We start from the raw sequence: 20,000 nt of genomic DNA, 5'->3' as shown, positions 1-20,000 counted from the left end.
GAAAATGAAGGAACTAAGGCTACACGAACAAGTAGTTCTTAATTACGAGGAAGAAAAGGAATGTTCAGCATAACAAGCTGGTTGATAAATTGTCACTTCATAGATTATCTATACTGGATGGTGGGTATTCAATTTTTTTTATTTTTTTGAAGCAGTTAAGGTTAGGAGGGGAACATAGTGGAGTATGCAGAAGAACCACAGGGACAATGAAAGTACGAAATATACGATTAAGTCCTGACTAGTTTCGTGATACTTCTTCGGATCCACCAGTCCTCTGAAGAAGTATCACGAAACTAGTCAGGACTTAATCGTATATTTCGTATTTTCATTTTCCCTGTGGTTCTTCTGCATCTGAGCATCACGTTCTCTTGTGATTTTTTATGCATAGTGGAATATATATAGTACATTGTAGCTGCCATAAAGGATTAGGTGGGATTTTATTTCATTTTATATTTAATTACTGGCTGAAATTTCTTACAAAACCCTATTATTACTGTCTTTTTTTTCTGGTAATTTTTTAAAGGTTTTCCCAAAAGATACATTAGTGCCTTTCACATTGAATATTATAAATATTTGATTTAATTCACGTACTTTATTGCCTAGAAAAAAAAAAAAAACATTTTTGAGGAGTAAATTTGGTGTTTTTTGATGACGTACAATCATGAGAATTATAATGTAAAAGTCTAATGTATTTTCTTATTTGCTTTTATAAATAAAGATTCTCCAAACTGACCATTTCACTTCCTTGAACATACAATAGATTTTATTGATCCATTTATTTTGAATTATTTCCAACTATATTATCCATTCAATTCAAAATCTCTTCTTAAAGGTTTAATCTCATGATTTTTTTTATTTTAATGTTTGAATTTTAATTATTCTTACAAACATTATGACTTTATCTCTGCTATAAATGAATAATGACTAATAAAAAAGAAAAAAATTTAATTGCGAGAATAGCATTGCTATTTCTCAACTAGTTTAATGCTACTTTATTGTACATTTTACCATTACCAACACATCTCTTTAGATCTGTGGCCTATTGTAAAATGTTAATAAAAAACTAGAAACTGTATTGTTTCCGAAAGGGGTCATATCATTATCCCATCTTTTTTTGGCATTCGCCAACTAAACAAGTCCAGCAATCGATTCTTCTTTGCAATTAAACTGCAGAAATTATCAATATCAAAGCTAATGAAAATTATGAGATCGAGGAAAGGAACTACCTGTCAGTACATCTAAGCCTGAAGGTGGCTAGCTTGAGGGTCATCTCTAAACCTTTTTAATGGAGATTTGTGGGAGTTAAGGGTACCTGACACTTGCACGCATTCGTGGCACGCACTGACACGCATTGATGCGCGAACTCGCGTGAACGAGTCGTGAAAATGTCGTGAACAGTGCTGGAACTAGCGTGCCAGTGCGTGCCATGCGTGCCCAGAACTTTGAAATGTTTAAAGTCGTAAACAGTGCGGGAAAAACACCAGTGCTTAGCAAAAATGCGCGCAAGTGTCAGGTAAGCTTTACCTACTCATGGGACCCCTGGTAAAATGTGGGGGATTATAAACTCTTGTCTAGAAGAACCAAGAACGCGACCTAGAATGTACTGTGCGTATGTAACTGATTGCTGTATCAGTGCATACATGTATGGTAATAACAATCATACATGCATTGCTTAAGTGAAGAATACATGTAGCTATCCAGTGGTTTGCTGTTAATAAATCTGTGGTACTTCAGATAATTTCGATATCGAAGGGTGAAAATAGACACGAATAGTGTCTAGTCCAATAAAAGAGGAGATACCTAGACCCCTGGAACTAGCCAAAATACTGCCTGGATCAAAGAGACCTTTAAACCATATGTGAGCCAAATAATCTTTTTTGAAAGCCAAGCAATTGAAACAGGTCATCCTTTAAGCTAAGTAGTTGAAGAAAGTATCAAAAGATCTGACACTTAAACCAAGTATTATATTTGAGGAAAGGCTGGCAGTTAAGCCGAGCATTATAAGGCCACACAAGCTATTGTTAAAAATGAGATAATAGTACCAATTAATTACCCACCAATTCCCGTGTGCTATTTATAGTTTAAACACGAGAACCTCATCATTAACATAATATAAAGCAGCACTGAAGTCAAGACCAATCATACGACTGTGTGACCATAATCAGAGGATTTCTTGGCAGCATTGAGCATTGCAAGAACATCAAAATCCCTCGACTTAGCGACAGTCGAACTGTAGACAAGGGAATAGATGATTACTTCCAGTATATTAATCCAAGAAATTTTGACTCTAACGTTAAAAAAACTTAAGGTAATATTATAGTTATAGAAATATGGGGATTTGATTCATTGTGTCAATAAACGTCCAGTGTTTCAAAGAATTACACTGAATTTTGATGAAACACTGCTTATCCACGCCTGTCATTGGTATAATTCAGCAACTGGTGATTAGTCAAACTAGCAATCAAAGGTTAATTAATTGTTGAAAACTTGTGATCAATGAGGAACTTTTTATTAGGATAACAATGACGACTAAATATAGTGTTCCACTGTAACAATAGACAGTAATACCCACGTAATTTATTTCATGATATTTGACGCTACATTTTGCCGACAATAATCGTTCAAATAGCACTGTAACGTCATATCATCAATAAATGATAAATAAATCAACTTTGGGTATATTGATACTCTGTCCCTCTCTGTCCAACAGAATGATTCTATGCTATGTAACCTTGAAATTCTAATGTAAAATCTCCATCTCATAATGAGACATTTTCAGAAACACTTTTAGTTGTTCCAGCATCTAGCGTTTAAAGTGAGATATCATCAATAATATCAATAAAACAAACTAAATTCTCTGATCATCCTATCCTAAAACCACTCCATCAAGAGACACTGGAGTTACGCATGAGACTAAAACTACGCGGAATCCTTTTCTTTCAAACTCTGACAGTATGCTCAACTAGAGGCCTTCGCTTTGCGTTTTGGCCGGAAGTCCTTGTCTGGTTGGTATTAGAGTAAAGTAAATTTTCTATTTAAAGTAAATTTTCAGAGTTATTTACGTCAACCTTGTTCTAGTTTTAAGTAGTTTCCACTATAGCTTAAAGTAGCTTTAAAGTGGTGTGTTGTTGATTGTTTCTCGCCTACTCCCCGCTCAATTACCTTGTTTTAAACTATTGTGTTAATGATTATATTTTGTTTTCCCGAGTGATGACGAGAGTGTTGATGTCGGAGGGGGGTGGTATTTGCAATGTCAGACAAGGTTGACTTGTATATTTGTTAGGTTTAAGTATTAAATATTGTAAAGTTTATTGAGTGTTTTGTTTCTGCTGACCTCTAACCCCGAGTTACATTTTTACTGACAACAATCATTGAAAGAACTTTAGTTACGCCTCCCAGGGGTCGTAACAGTTGGACTTGAACTAATTTTGCAGAAATGTTTATGAAGCCCATTCATGATATACCCCATTATTATTATTATTATTTGCTAAGCTACAACCCTAGCTGGAAAAGCAAAATGCTATAAGCCCAGGGGCCCCAACAGGGAAAATAGCCCAGTAAGGAAAGGAAAGAAGGAAAAATAAAATATTTTAAGAAGAGTAACATTAAAATAAATATTTCCTATATAAACTATGAAAACTTTAACAAAACAAGAGGAAGAGAAATTAAATAGAATAGTGTGCCTGATTGTACCCTCAAGCAAGAGAACTCTAACCCAAGACAGTGGAAGACCATGGTTCAGAGGCTATGGCACTACCCAAGACTAGAGAACAATGGTTTGATTTTGGAGTGTCCTTCTCCTAGAAGAGCTGCTTACCATAGCTAAAGAGTCTCTTCTACCCTTACTAAGAGGAAAGTAGCCACAGAACAAATACAGTGCAGTAGTTAACCCCTTGAGCGAAGAAGAATTGTTTAGTAACCTCAGTGTTGTCAGGTGTGTGAGGACAGAGGAGAATCTGTTAAGAATAGGCCAGACTATTCGGCGTATGTGTAGGCAAAGAGAAAGAACCGTAACCAAAGAGAAGGACCCCATAACTCTCTGGCGGTAGTAATCATGAAAATGTTGTCTTAGAACGAAATATTGATTAGAAATATTATCATTTGATTTTTATGAGAAAATGAAAATTGTAGACAAACTGCTGAACGCAGTTTCAGGAATATAATAATCGGAGTCTGGAATATTCATCGTTTTGTTCTCATTTACAGTAGTCTCTGCTGAACCCATTGGAGACGTAGGAAAATATAATAGAAAACTTTTGCCTGGTACTCTAAACTATATTTGGTAGCTCTATGGAAGTATTTATGTAGCTAATTTTTATAGTTTATTATACAAGTATTACAATTTTTATAGATATTCATCGTTGTGTAAGTATTGCAATACTATTAGCTTATACAGATAGAGGATATGATTTGAGCAATTCATGGTTTATATTATTATTATTATTATTATTATTATTATTATTATTATTATTATTATTATTATTATTATTATTATTTGCTAAGCAACAACCCTAGTTGGAACAACACGATGCTATAAGCTCCCCCAACAAGGAAAATAGCCCAGTGAGGAAAGAAAACAAGGAAAACTAAGATATCCTAAGAAGAGTAACATTACAAGAAATATCTCCTATATAAGCTATAAAATCTTTAACAAAACAAGAGGAGGGAAATAAGATAGAACAGTGTGCCCGAGAGTACCCTCAAGCAAGAGAACTCAAACTCAAGACAGAGGCTATGGCAATACCCAAGACTAGAGAGCAATGGTTAGATTTTGGAGTGTCCTACTCCTAGAAGAGCAGCTTACCAAAGCTCAGGAGTCTATTCTACCCTTGCCAAGAGGAAAGTGGCCACTGAACAATTATAGTGCAGTAGTTAACCCCTTGGGTGAAGAGGAATTGTTTGGTAATCTCAGTGTTGTCAGGTGTATGAGGACAGAGGAAAATATGTAAAGAATAAGCCATACTATTCGGTGTGTGTGTGTGTGTGTGTGTGTGTGTGTGTGTGTGTGTGTGTGTGTGTATAGGCAAAGGGAAAATAAATCGTATCCAGAGAGAAGGATCCAATGTAGTATATATATATATATATATATATATATATATATATATATATATATATATATATATATATACATACACACACACACATATATATATATATCTATATATATATATATATATATATATAATATATATATATATATATATATATATATATATATATAAATATAAATATATACTGTATATATATATAAATATATATGTATATATACTGTATAATAAAAATATATATGTATATATACATATATATATATATATATATATATATATATATATATATATATATATATATATATATACACATTTATGTAGACTATCAGAAAATGTTCTTAATCTACTCTTAGGCTCCATATGAAAGCTCTGCCTTTTATAGTTTTCTTACATATTTATAAATCAAAAACAGTGATGTATGTATCAGTTACTTGTTTAGTGCTCTTCCCAAAAATCAGTCATCATTTTTATCTGGAAAGAACACAGTACCTAGAGCATAATGCAAAATTCAATTGTTATGACATCTTTAAAGTTTGATGATTCATGCAAATGAAAATAACATTTTATATACCTTGTCTGAAGTAGTTGTTGAACATCTCTCTGGTGCATGGAGAAAGTCTCAGTTCATTCAGAACATCAGCCGTGTCAAGGGGATGGTTTTGATTCCCCCTGATCATCATGAAGCATGGAAAGTCCCTTTTTTTTTTCAATTTTATTGTCTCATTGCTGACTGTGTAGAACTAATCTGTAACCTTTCCTTTAGGGGTTGAATCTCATGATCAACTCGATTTCAGGAGATCTTGAGTGCACAATCTTGATCTCAACATCCATAAGCACATTGCAACTGTGAAAAAACAGCAAGCATTAACTCTACATAAAACTTTCCCCTGAAAAAAAAAAAAAGAAAAAAAAAAAAAAATTCTTAAAATCAAAATGAAAACAATACTGTAAAGAAACCGAATAAAAATCTCTCCATAGCACATTGCAACTGTGAAAAGACAGCAAGCATTAACTCAACTTTCCCCTAAAAAAAAAAAAAAAAAATCTCAAAATCAAATTGAAAACAATAATACTGTAAAAAAAACTTTATAAAAATCTCTCCATAGCACATTGCAACTGTGAAAAGACAGCAAGCATTAACTCAACTTTCCCCTAAAAAAAAAAAAAAAAATCTCAAAATCAAATTGAAAACAATAATACTGTAAAAAAAACTGTATAAAAATCTCTCCATAGCACATTGCAACTGTGAAAAGACAGCAAGCATTAACTCTACATAAAACTTTCCCCTAAAAAAAAAAAAATCTCAAAATCAAATTGAAAACAATAATACTGTAAAAAAAACTGTATAAAAATCTCTCCATAGCACATTGCAACTGTGAAAAAACAGCAAGCATTAACTCTACATAAAACTTTCCCCTAAAAAAAAGAGAAAAAAAAATCTTAAAATCAAAATGAAAACAATAATACTGTAAAAAAAACTGTATAAAAAACTCTCCATAGCACATTGCAACTGTGAAAAGACAGCAAGCATTAACTCTACATAAAACTTTCCCCTAAAAAAAAAAAAAAAAAAATCTTAAAATCAAAATGAAAACAATAATACCGTAAAAAAAAACTATAAAAAACTCTCCACAGGGTTACGTTAGTTTAACAACCTTAGTTCAAATTAATTTCCCTGAACCAATCCATGCTGTATCAGTTGGTATGGTGATATTTATGAATACAAGGTTGAAAATTTTTTTTATAAGTTTCGATGTTTCTCTTTTTTTTGGGGGGGTGGGTTAAAATTTACTTATAAACAATCAGTTTAATTACTCTCTTGTCTTTACCTGTGTATTGCAAACTTGGGGAACTGTATGGAAATCTTTGTTTTTTGGGGGGAAGGCTTTATGGGGATGCAAACTTCTATATAGCAAGATATACATTAACTTTTTTTGATGGTTCATGTTTATCTCATGAACTGCTTTAGATAATTGTTGAAAAGGTAACGATTATATATATATATATATATATATATATATATATATATATATATATATATATATATATATATATATATATATATATATATATATATATAGGCCTATATATATATATATATATATATAGGCCTATATATATATATATATATATATATATATATATATATATATAGGCCTATATATATATATATATATATATATATATATATATATATATATATATATATATATATATATATAGGCCTATATATATATATATATATATATATATATATATATATATATATATATATATATATATAACTTGTTTATGTTAATATTAATGGAAATGAATGGGTGAATAATTGATATATGTTATTATTAATGTAAATAAATGGGTTAATACTTACAATGTTATCTATTCATTCCACTTGTCACCATCCTCATCATCCATACTTGACACTCCAGGTTGCTGGACCTCCTGGTCACGAAGGAATGAAAGGTCATCGAAATACCACAATGAAGGCGTGTATATATCATCTACACCAGCACCTGACTTCATACTGTTGAGTACCTTTTTCAGTTCCCTTTGATAGTTCGAACGTAAAGAATTTAATTTCTTGGTCACTGTGGATCGTCTGGCACTAGGGTCTATTTCTCGCATTTTTTCTATTAATTTGGCATAGCATTCACTTTTCAAAACTCTGTTCTTATAATCATCGCTTTTAATTTTCCACAAAGCAGGAAAATCTCTGTAGAGATGAATAAACTCCCTCCAAAAATTTTGAGAGTCTTGTGCACTCGCCATGGTACTAAAGAAAAAACTGAGCTGTTGGCTACAGACTATCAGTCCTAACTGTGCAACTACTATGATTGGGCAAACACTACTCAATCATCTGCGCAAACTGTCAATCACACTTACTCACTATAGGATATGCCAGCACAAACACTTAGATTGCACAATCATGATTGACAGTGTATCTGGGCCTACTCTAAACCTCGGTTTCCTATCAGTTCCCGAAGTTTTCTGTGCATAGCTAAAGTTATATAACGCCCCTCGCTAAAGGTGAACTTAACCAAACTTTTTTTTTTTTTTTGTGAGTGTGTGGTGGTATTTATAGTGGATGGGAGGTCATACTGCCACAGTATGTGATTTACGACAGGAAGGAATGCCTAAGCAATTATAAATACAATCGAACTGACCAGGAAAGTTTCGGCCGCTGATACGAATGCTGTCCATGTATTGGTAATAAAAACCGGTGTTGTAATCAATGAATATATTTTAAACGTAATGCTAATAAAGTATCTGGTTTTATTAGTATTCACAAAATAATTATACATCATACAAGTATATATACACATGTCTTAGCCAAATTTGACGTAAAAATGGTATGCATTCCAATTAATTTTCTCGACTTTCTAATGTGGAATTATGGACGAAAATTGGCGGGATTTACAGTGTTACCATTCCACTAAACTTATTGCACCATGTTAATTTTGTACAGCGTACCCTAATAAGGGAGAAAACTCAATAGCATATACATATCAGACATATTTACATTAATTGTTTATAAAGTAGGATTCGTTCAAACTACTGCAAGCGTGTTTTTAAAAGATTGTTTATACAGTTGCAACTGGTATAACGTAAAGGGGCGGAGCCTGGCCACGGATGACGGGCGAGGGGGCAGGGCTTGTATAAACTACACCGGACATCAGGTAAATGCTATTTCGAGTGAATTTCGTTGGCAAAATTTTGCCATTTTAAGTAAGATCACTTACTAAGCGACAATTATTATTATTATTATTATTATTATTATTATTATAAGGTAAACTACAACCCTATATGTAAACTATAAAAACTTCAAAAAACAGGTGGAATTGAAATAAGATAGAATAGAGTGCACGAGTGTACCCTCAAGCAAGAGAACTAGTGGAAGATCATAGTACAGAGGCTATGGCATTAACCATGTCTAGAAAGCTTCTTACCATACCTAAAGAGTCTCTTCTATGGTCTACCCTTACCAAGAGGAGAGTAGCCACTGAGCAATTGCATGAGGACAGAGGAAAATGTAGAAAGAATAGAACAGAATATTTGGTAGATGTGTAGGCAAATGAAAAATGAGCCGTAACCAGAGAGAGGGATCGAATTTAGTACTGTCTGGTCAGTCCAGGGACCCAATAACTCTAGCGCTAGTATCTCAACGGGTGACTGGTGCCCTGACTAACCTACTACCTATAGACAGTAATTCTTTGGCCTCTCTTGGTACATAACTTAACTTTTAACATGAACATCGGTACACCATTGTTTTTTCCTTAGTCTTTTATATCTTGAGCTGTCAGGAATAATTACACTACCCACTAACTAAAAAAAAAACATCAGGTGACAAAGCTAGCCCTAATATTGATACACTGGTGCACAAGAAGCAGCCTCAACCTTCTCACTAATTCAATTTTGAAGTAGAAGAATAAACAAAAGTCCTTTTATTTTGCTACTAGCCGCTCTCCATATACTGATAAACAAATAGTTACAGAGTAAAATGGATAGAGAGCGGTTAGTAACAACTAACATAGCTCTATGGCTATGCGGTTATTACTAACCGCTCTCTATACATTTTACTCTGTAACTATTTGTTTATCAGTATATTTGTTTAATGAAAAATAAATTAGTAAGTCATCAGAGTGTGTTTCAACTACTCTTTCCCTCATACACATGAAGGGGGAAATCTGGAGGGTTGCACTGGGTGCAGGGGGAAATGACAGGAAAAAGGTTGGGAATCACTGCACTAGATTCATTATTTCAGAATTAAACTAAGTACCTTGGTTTCTGAATCGCACCCCACCGAGAACTTCAAGCTATGTTCTGCTTCTAGTTTGGTTTCTATCTTGGTAACACTACTGTTTCTGTATCCCTTGTAGTAAAGTACTTAATGGTCAGTATATACCTGTTGTCTCTATGTAACACTGGGGTTCAGAACAACTGTTACTCTCTAGGATGGCTCCTTCATCAATTGAAGTTTTCTAGTGGTTATTGTATGATATTGTACCAACCGTGTTTCACACAATTGTACATAATTCCTTTTGTATATATTATGCTTGTATCTTCGCTCTTCCCTCGCACTAAAACGAACATGAAAATTCATGTCTGGTTTTTCCTCTGTAATATTGTCTGTCTTGTGAACTTGTTATGTCCTGTTGCCTTGAGGTTTTGTATATAAGGAGAGTGTTCTACAATAATATAACTCAGTCGTTTCCAACCTGCCTTTGAGTTCACAACCTTACTTGGCGCCGTCACAATATGATCCTTTAGTGCACTCTTAGTCTTCTGGCAAATGATGTATGAACTGCAGAATATTCTGAAATCAGCAAACATAACGGGTTAATGGAAACTGCAGGTTATTCAACATACATATTATTTTCTCGGAGATTACCCCCAGCAAGTAATTTATATGAACTAACATTAACTCCTGACTAGTAGATCTCTGGTTCTAAGATCTGTTGTACTTTCCCAGTCCCCTTTATGGGAAAATATTATACTGCATTCCTTTAATAGCTCATAATTTTAAGCTCCTTCAGCATTTGTTCTGATCTCTATTGGACTAGGCACTCTTTCGATGATGGGCTGTAATTTTATTCACGACTTTTGATTATTATTATGAATATGAGTGAAAAACAGCATCCTGAGGTTTTATAGGACTACTAATGTATTTAATACAATATCAGAAGAGTAGCACCTGCATTTGTAGTATTATTTTCATCATCATGACTGTACTTTTCTACAAAATATATAAAAACTTATAAAAGACGTTTTCGAGGACCTGCTCAACTCCCATTACCTCATTTTTTACTGTATTACTCATGGTGAAAATAATGCTACAAATGCAGGGGCTACTATTCTGATATTGTATTGAATATATTAGTAGCCCTATAAAACCTCAGGATGCTGTTTATGACACATATTCATAATAGCAATAAAAAATCCGGAATAAAAACACAGGATAAAGATTTTATATGACCACAATTATTTTCGTTGAATATAAGATACTAAGGAATACTTAATGTAGTTTTCCACCCTAAAATGTGGCATGGGTGTTTGAAATATAGAAGTTTAACTGTTTAACTGATCTTTATCAGACCTGATTGTAGTCATGCATTGGTTATAGCAAAAGAAATTACCCTCTTCTTGACTGATGTATGAGAAGTATAAATATAACATAAAAAACTATAAAGATCACCAACTCCATGTGTAAAAATTTCTCATTATTGCCGAGCACTTAGTGTTATCATGATCATTGACAACTTCTATGCATGACCTGTTTCCCTGTCATTTTATCTTGTGGAATTTCCTTTCGAAACCTTTACTATTCTCAAAAATCATCAGAATGTTTCAAGGCAATGGCTTCTGTTTTTCTCGCTTCCAATTTGGGGCGATGGATTTTTGACAGTCTTCCTTCTAGAAGGCAAAGGGGACAAACTATTCCTTTTGACCTTTGCATCGAGAAAATGTTATGATATTGCAATCAATAAAGTAAATTCAAACGATTATTTGTTATTTGTAATGTGATTTGCTGTTATTTAGCCTGACAAATCATTAAGCAGGTAGAGAACCGAAGCTCAAAAAGAGATGAATTTGCAGCGCTAGATTATAGAATAACTTTCAGGAAAATTAATTAGTAGGTAAATTCTCTGGTTTAAACAAAGCATTACAGTTTTTTTTAGAATTTATCATTTAATTGCTAGCACCATGAAAACTAAAACCATTGGAAAGGAAAATGCATTTACATATTAGCTTATTTAGTCAAATATCTTATATAACAATGTTATTTTTTCTTTTGCTATCTTTAATTTAAAATTTTCATTCATCATTTTTGTTGTCCTAAAAGGGCAACAATCTAGCATAACAAAGTCACCAATGTCTTTAGCTTTCCAAGTAAAATATCCTTATGAAGAGCAACATCCCTAATACAAATGGAGTCAATTGGTTTAGTAGTGTTCCACAAATAAACATAATTTATGGATGATACCCATTAGGTTTTATAGACTGGATAAAAAGAATTATGACAAATTTCCTTCATATCTCTTTTTGGATTAAACTATTCATGCACGTTTGCTAGGAAGGTTTTACGATGTTCCTGTTCTACCCTGAGGTTATGCTGGTTCTTTATTGTTCAGGGTATAAATCTGTACACCTTGGTATAGAATTCTGGAAGTGAATTGACGGTTTCTTTTAATCAATAGCCTATTGAAATGTATTTAATAAAAGCGGCAATTTCATACTATTTGTGAAAGAATATATATACGACTTCAGTTATAATGCTAATCACGTTGCTATATTCTGGAAAGATTCGTCACATTATCGAAGGTACGTAGTGGATAAGAATGTGCAATACACACTTTACGTGTGTATGTGTGTATATATGTACATACATACATACATATATATATATATATATATATATATATATATATATATATATATATATATATATATATATATATATATATATATTCGATATGGCTCCCTTGGTCTGGGCAAGCAATAAGCAATAATGATAATAGGGAAGTGGGGAACATAGCTCAAAGGCAGGTACTCGGGAAGGAAAAGATTAAGGAAATAGGGAAAAAGAGAAGTACAGGAGAAGAACAAAAGAGAGGGGCAGACCCTTTTGCGATATTAGGGAATTGGTATTAGCTAGCTATTGGTCTGGGCACTAAAAATCATACTATACTATGACTCGTGACTGGGAACCAAACATATAATATCATACTGTATATACTACGACTGGCAAGTTAATCAACCTCTCGAATTCCAAACTAACTTGTTTGCTTTTACATTAACATTGTTACACTTTAAAACATTAATACACGAATTATGAGACCGTTAAATAACTCCCAGACAGCAATATATAAAACACTGAATATGCAAAGGTCTCTTAAGTACACTCAAACTAAACTGTGTAATTATTCCTAAGTATTATTAAAACGTATTTAACTTACTGTGGTTCTTAGCAGGAATCGAGCGGAATCTGGTTCCAAATACTGATGATTGGAATAAATTATTTTCAAAAATAAATATATTCTATATAAATTGCCACACTTTGAAAGAATTTACACAATTATAACATTATTCACAGGAAAAAAAATTATCTGAACAAAACTTAGATTGAGACAAAAATGTTACGATCTGAAAATTATTTAAGAACTTGACTTGAACTATTATATCTGTATAAACCTTAGTCTAAGAAAAGAAATAATGCAGTGGAAAATTATACAAAAGCTTGAAATAATTCTTAATAATACAATGTTCACTTTTGGCACTTAATGAATAATAGACAACTAGATCACGTGACAAAATCTATACTTCCCACAGGGACATTTACATAAACGTTATACAATGTTAACACTCACCCTAATACATGAATTCAAAATCATCTTTTAGTCTTGCGTATTTCTTCGACACATGATTTGCTTTGCTGCACAGGGTCTCTTAGGAGAGGACACACTAACGCACTGAACACTTTAAGGGAATGAGAGAGGGAGAGGGGAAGAGTCTTTCTTCAGACTGTGTTTCTTTATCTCGATCTCTATCTGACTCTAACCCAACCTTGGGTCACCTTTATAGGAAATCTAATTGTTTCCAGAAGGTTCCAAGATCGAGGTCTGGTAGCGTGGGGACTGTGCCCAGCGCTAAAGTTGCCAAATATTACTCTCCTAAATGCTACTCACGCCATTCCAGACGGCTCTCACAGGCCGCTAGCTCCGCCCACCCTTTGTTCCCGAAATAAAAAAAAAAATAACCTCCTCTCACCAGGCTTTCGCGACGTTCGTTTCTAAAGCACATGGTAGAGAATCTTCCAAAGCACATTTTCTGAATATTCTCTCTCAAACAAGATGCAATACATCATGAAATATAAAAGAACATTACCTAAGCCCTTGTTTATATCTCGCAAGAATCCTACAACACTTTCAAATAGACTACATAAGACTTCATAGCAAAGATACGTGAAATAAAAAGTTAATTCTTAAAATTTACGTAAATTCACATATACTAACCTAAATAAAGAATGCAATAAAATTCACGACAAAAGTCTTACGTAATTTACATAAAATACTTATATTTACATGAGAAGAGCTCATTTTACGGGCTGGGTATCATCTCTTCAATGCATAAATGAAAACAATATATGAAATATAAATAAAATTATGAATAAATCTTTGTATTTACTCTATGCTAGACCAGTTTTGCAAGAATATATAAGTATATATATATTTATATATATGTATATATATATATATATATATATGTATATATATGTATATATATATATATATATATATATATATATATATATATATATATATATATATGTGTGTGTGTGTGTGTGTATACACACACACGTAGAATGTGGCATGAAGAGGCAAAACCTGATGAATGGGAGCTAGGACTGTTGGTGAAAATTGCAAAAAAAAAAAAAAAAAAAAAAAAGGAGACCTGACTGATTGCAATAATTACAGAGGCATCACGCTTACGTCGGTTGTCATGTAAATATATAGCATGCTCATTTTAAGGAGACTAGAGAAAAAGATTGATGAAAAGCTGAGAGACGACAAAGTAGGATTTCGAAAAGATAGAAGTTGTACTGACCAAATTTTCATTTTGAGACATGTTTTACGGCAATGTAAGTGAGTGTTTCTTCCCCTCTGAGGATCCACAGCCCTACTTAAATGACCCTCTACCTTAAGGTACAATATATCTGTAAATTAAACCCTTGGCATTTCCTGAGGCATCAGTGTCAAGGTTGTGACACTTCCACTAGGGTAGCTGTCCCATGCAGATAGTAGGTTGGCCAAGGCAATCGAGATATTACTGCTTGAAAGTTATTGGGTTCTCTGACTGGTCAGATAGTACTACACTGAATCCCTCTCTCGTTACGACTAATTTTTCCTTTACCTACAAGTACATTGAATAGTCTGGCCTATTCTCTACACATTCGCCTCTTTCCACGTACCCCTGACAACACTAAGAAAACCGAAAAATTCTTCTTCACTAGGTTAACTACGGCTCTGCAATTGTTCAGTGGCCACTTTCCTCTTAGTAGGGTATAAGAGACTCTTTAGATATGGTAAGAAGTTCTTATAGGAGAAGAACACTCCAAAAATCACACAATCGTTTTGTAGTCTTGGGTAGTACCATAGCCTTTGTACCATGGTCTTTCACTGTCTTGGATTAGAATTCTCTTGCCTGAGGGTACACTCAGGCGTACTATTCTATCAGTTTCCTTACTTCCTTTTCTCACTGGGCTATTTTCCCTGTTGGAGCTCTTGGGCTTATAGCATCCTGCTTTTCCAATAAGGGTTGTAGTTTAGCAATAATAATAATAATAATAATAATAATAATAATAATAATAATAACAGAATGAATTATTTTTTTTCTTGCCCTCAAGAGGGAGAGGCTTTTTCGCCATTTAGAAGACATTACCTCAGCCTAACGTAAAGGTGCTCTAGAATCCTAACCCCCTTGTATTTCCCTAGGCAAGTAATGTCAAAGCTACAATGGTTACTACCTCCGGCCAGCAGTCTGTCTTATCTTACTGAGATGACAACATGATTCAACAGTTAACGGAGTAATGCAGCATGACTTGTTTCGCCTTTTTCTGCAGCTATCCTCTTTTAGATAAAACTACTTAATGGTGAGCCAGAATATATAATGAATTTCTAAAAAAAAAAAAAAAAAAAAAAAAAAAAAAAAAAAAAAAAAAAAAAAAAACATTGATAAAATCATCGGAAATACTAAATTCTTTCTTCAAACATAGAAGGAATTCTATTTTCTCTTACGCATTAATTTGTTTTATAATTCCTGTAGATCATTAGACGAAGCAGACGAATATGAAATACATATTGGTCTGATGGTTATCAGTAATTGACATGAAGACTTCCCTCACTTTGAAGGAACATCTTACCCAATGTTATTATTTCAGCCTTCCATCAAACGACTAAATAACTCAACGAAAAGCTTACGAAACCGCTGGTGGCTTTAAGCATGATTACGAGCAATTAGACAAGAACGAGACCTTGTCTGTATAGGACCATACGGGCGTGCGATTATCCGGGATCTTTGCCAGTGGTGGCATGATTACGGAGGTCAACCGGGGCTTGAACCGGGGCCCTAGATCCGTCGCTTATGTTGCTGCAAACTTCATTTTTTTTACACTGGTTGTTGACATTAGTTCTCCTGGGAAAGTAGTCAATATTCTATCTTAATCTTTGATTTCTAATTCAAATATCCCTTCTTCTGTTTCTCACTTACATCTTTTAAATGTTACTATTTATCATAAGACATGTTCCTATCTTTTTTATTTCAGTTATCTCTCTCTCTCTCTCTCTCTCTCTCTCTCTCTCTCTCTCTCTCTCTCTCTCTCTCTCTTGTTTCCTGTAGCTTTTTTCGCTTTTCCCTTTGATGTTGGTTGTTTTACCTTGATGATTTCTTTTATTTTTTCTGTCTGAGTCTTTTACCAGGAAATCTTTACTCGGTAATTATACCCAGGCCAGAGCTTAATGAGACAAATTTTAAATATTCTAAAAAGGAATTAGCCTTGGCATTCTAGACTAAGTTTACTTTTTTTTTTTTATTGTTTCATGAGAAGATGGGCGAGATAGTTGAGGGAGAGTTGCTTCACCATGTACATTGGAACTCGTCTACTACTTGACCAGTTGGCGATGTAATCCTGCCCTCAATCTTCCAGAGCAAGTCCTGGAGGGATCTAGAATAATTATATATATATATATATATATATATATATATATATATATATATATATATATATATATATATATATATATATATATATCCTAGGAATGCATAAGCAGCAGAAGAGACCCAGCCTATCTCTTTGAAAGAGCCAAAATTTGCCTTCCCTCCCTCCCTTTAAGTGAGAGTTGTTCAAACGTTTGTGAATTTTTTTTCCATGTTAATTCATTTGTAGTGTGTTGATGTAAGTACATTAATATAAATTTTGTAACTGGCCCTGGGAGATATAGGTTAAACAGTGAAGTGTGATTATTTTGATTAACTTTTCGGTAACCTCGTGTGAACCAAACGACGTAAGTGTAACAGTTACATATATGTAAATTTCATTTGGTGTTTAATCATTAGATGTTGAAGTGTAAACTATTTTCACTAATTATAAAAAACAAATATTTTCATAAATTAATTCAAGTGAAACAAGCGACTGTATAATATTCATAGAGTAACTTTTTTTGTCTTAAGGGCCCATACACGTTCAAAAAAATCTTCAAAATTTTGCATCAAAATTCTGGTATAAAAATTTGGATGCAAAATTTGAGCGTGTGTAGGACGTTTTGACATTAAAACGTCCTACACACGATCAAATTTTTACGATTTTTTTTAACGTGTATTTAAGCCTTTAGTCTAAGGTTTTGTTCAGATTTGATATTTTGAGGGATTTAATTTTCGTGTTAATTCGTCTGTATTATTTTCAACTTTTTATAGAATATATTAATTTGTGTAGTATATATTATTTCGATCAGCAATATTTTCTATCAGTGCTTTGCTCGTAATCCTTGACTAATAACCGATGTAAGAGATTATTTTTAAATAGTTCATATGAAGTAATCACCCACTTTTGTTTTGAGTGTTACGTACAAGACCTTGGGATATTCAGTGTTCATATATATTGCCGTCTGGGAGTTGAGTAATTTTCTCAGAGCTCAGGTATTATTTTTCCAGTGAAACAGACTTATGAAATATAAACAGGTGAGTTTTGGAGTTCGGGAGTCTATGAAGTTCACCAGTCGTAATGATAATAATGTATATGTATATATATATATATATATATATATATATATATATGTGTGTGTGTGTGTATATATATATATATATATATATATATATATATATATATATATATGTGTGTGTGTGTGTGTGTGTGTGTGTATATATATATTTATATATAAATATATATATACATGTATATATATATATATATATATATATATATATATATATATATATGTATACATACATATATATATGATATATACTTATAGCTATGCATTTCAAATATTTTCTGAATCTATCTAATTTTTGTTGATAATTAATTAATTAATTAATTGGAACGTTTAGGGACATTATGATATTGTACTGGTTGCAGACACAGAAGAGAAGCTTGGCCGATTATTGGCAGAATTTTGAAGGGTGTGTGAGGGAAGGAAGTTGAGAGCAAATGTGGGTAAGAGTAAGGTTATGAGATGTACGAGAAGGAAAGGTGGTGCGAGGTTGAATGTCATGTTGAATGGAGAGTTACTTGAGGAGGTGGATCAGTCTAAGTACTTGGGGTCTGTTGTTGCAGCAAATGGTGGAGTGGAAGCAGATGTACGTCAGAGAGTGAATGAAGGTTACAAATTGCTGGGGGCAGTTAAGGGAGTAGTAAAAAATAGAGGGTTGGGCATGAATGTAAAGAGAGTTCTATATGAGAAAGTGATTGTACCAACTGTGATGCATGGCTCGGAGTTGTGGGGAATGAAAGTGATGGAGAGACAGAAATTCAATGTGTTTGAGATGAAGTGTCTAAGGAGTATGGCTGGTGTATCTCGAGTAGATAGGGTTAGGAACGAAGTAGTGAGGGTGAGAACAGGTGTAAGAAATGAGTTAGCAGCTAGAGTAGATATGAATGTGTTGAGATGGTTTGGCCATGTTGAGAGAATGGAAAATGGCTGTCTGGTAAAGAAGGTGATGAATGCAAGAGTTGATGGGAGAAGTACAAGAGGAAGGCCAAGGTTTGGGTGGATGGATGGAATGAAGAAAACTCTGGGTGATAGGAGGATAGATGTGAGAAAGGCAAGAGAGCGTGCTAGAAATAGGAATGAATGGTGAGCGATTGTGACGCAGTTCCGGTAGGCCCTGCTGCTTCCTTCGGTGCCTTAGATGACCGCGGAGGTAGCAGCGGTAGGGGATTCAGCATTAAGAAGCTTCATCTGTGGTGGATAACGGGGGAGGATGGGCTGTGGCACCCTTGCAGTACCAGCTGAACTCGGTTGAGTTCCTTGTCAGGCTGGGAGGAACGTAGAGAGTAGAAGTCCCCTTTTTGTTTTTGTTTCATTTGTTGATGTCGGCTACCCCCCAAAATTGGGGAAAGTGCCTTGGTATATGTATGTATGTAGGAACATTGCTGGAGTTTAAAGATTTTAGAAAGAGCGGCAGTTTAAAGAAACCTCAGAGTATTATTGAACAACCCTCTGAAGGGGATTGCAAAGTGTCATCTGGAAGAGACATACAGCAACTCTCTTTGGAATTGATACAAAGAGATTTACATCATCTGTATATGCAACAAGCCTGTATTCTGGGCCAACATGTCATGTGTATATAGTATGAAAAGTAATGGGCCAAGAACACTACCCTGAAGAACACCAGATATCACATTCCTATACTCACTATGGTGCCCATCAAAAACATCTCTTTGAGTTTGAAAACCAGGCATACACCTGATTTCAATCAAAATAGAAAAACTATGATAGAATTGGGACTTAATTTTGTAATTGTGATAAATGCCATGTTTCAACAATTCTATTCAAACAACTCTAGAATGGATTTAGTATTTGAAAAGTCACCTGAAGGTCAAGATTATGAGAAGTAGGAAGTAATCACGTTCAAAAGAACTCATCATTATCTACTGATGTATTGTTCAGGGTCGATAAAGGTCAAAGAATCAACGTTGCCTTTTCTATTGAAAATATACATTTAATGATTAGGGGATTATATATTCGTTGTATATTTATTTCACATCCTCCAGCGATGGATTTTGAACATGAGGAAATCGCTAAAAAATTCTTATGATTTATACATGTTTCCTTCTACATACATGCATGTATTTATCTATACATGCGCACAAACATTCGTACATGCATATTCCATGAAGTAAAACACCTGAAAGGATTCTTATGAAATCTTTCGTATCCATTCATGCATACATGGAGT

At 33.6% G+C, this 20,000-nt stretch overlaps 3 protein-coding genes across 3 annotated transcripts in view; 1 reads left to right on the top strand and 2 right to left on the bottom strand.

Moving 5' to 3' along the window:
• LOC137646714 (uncharacterized) overlaps positions 1 to 153 on the top strand; it is a 26,874-nt gene extending 26,721 nt beyond the window's left edge. Inside the window, exon 9 of the mRNA XM_068379825.1 lies at positions 1 to 153. This exon is cut by the window's left edge and continues 845 nt beyond it. The gene's annotated coding sequence lies outside the window, so the exon portion shown is untranslated.
• The window catches only part of LOC137646734 (proton-coupled amino acid transporter-like protein pathetic), a 157,931-nt gene extending 152,052 nt beyond the window's left edge, over positions 1 to 5,879 (bottom strand). The window contains exon 1 of the mRNA XM_068379846.1: positions 5,620 to 5,879. The gene's annotated coding sequence lies outside the window, so the exon portion shown is untranslated. The remainder of the gene's footprint in view (positions 1 to 5,619) is intronic.
• Positions 5,880 to 7,427: 1,548 nt separating this feature from the next.
• On the bottom strand, positions 7,428 to 7,817 carry LOC137646294 (uncharacterized). The gene has a single exon (XM_068379408.1). The coding sequence runs from the start codon at positions 7,815 to 7,817 to the stop codon at positions 7,428 to 7,430; it is 390 nt and encodes a 129-aa protein (XP_068235509.1).
• Between the last annotated feature and the right edge of the window lie 12,183 nt (positions 7,818 to 20,000).

The sequence above is a fragment of the Palaemon carinicauda genome, chromosome 1 (genome assembly GCF_036898095.1).
Source record: "Palaemon carinicauda isolate YSFRI2023 chromosome 1, ASM3689809v2, whole genome shotgun sequence".
Taxonomy (NCBI): Eukaryota; Metazoa; Arthropoda; class Malacostraca; order Decapoda; family Palaemonidae; genus Palaemon; species Palaemon carinicauda.
Note: the sequence above shows the minus strand (reverse complement) of the source record. Positions and strands in the feature narration are given on the sequence as shown.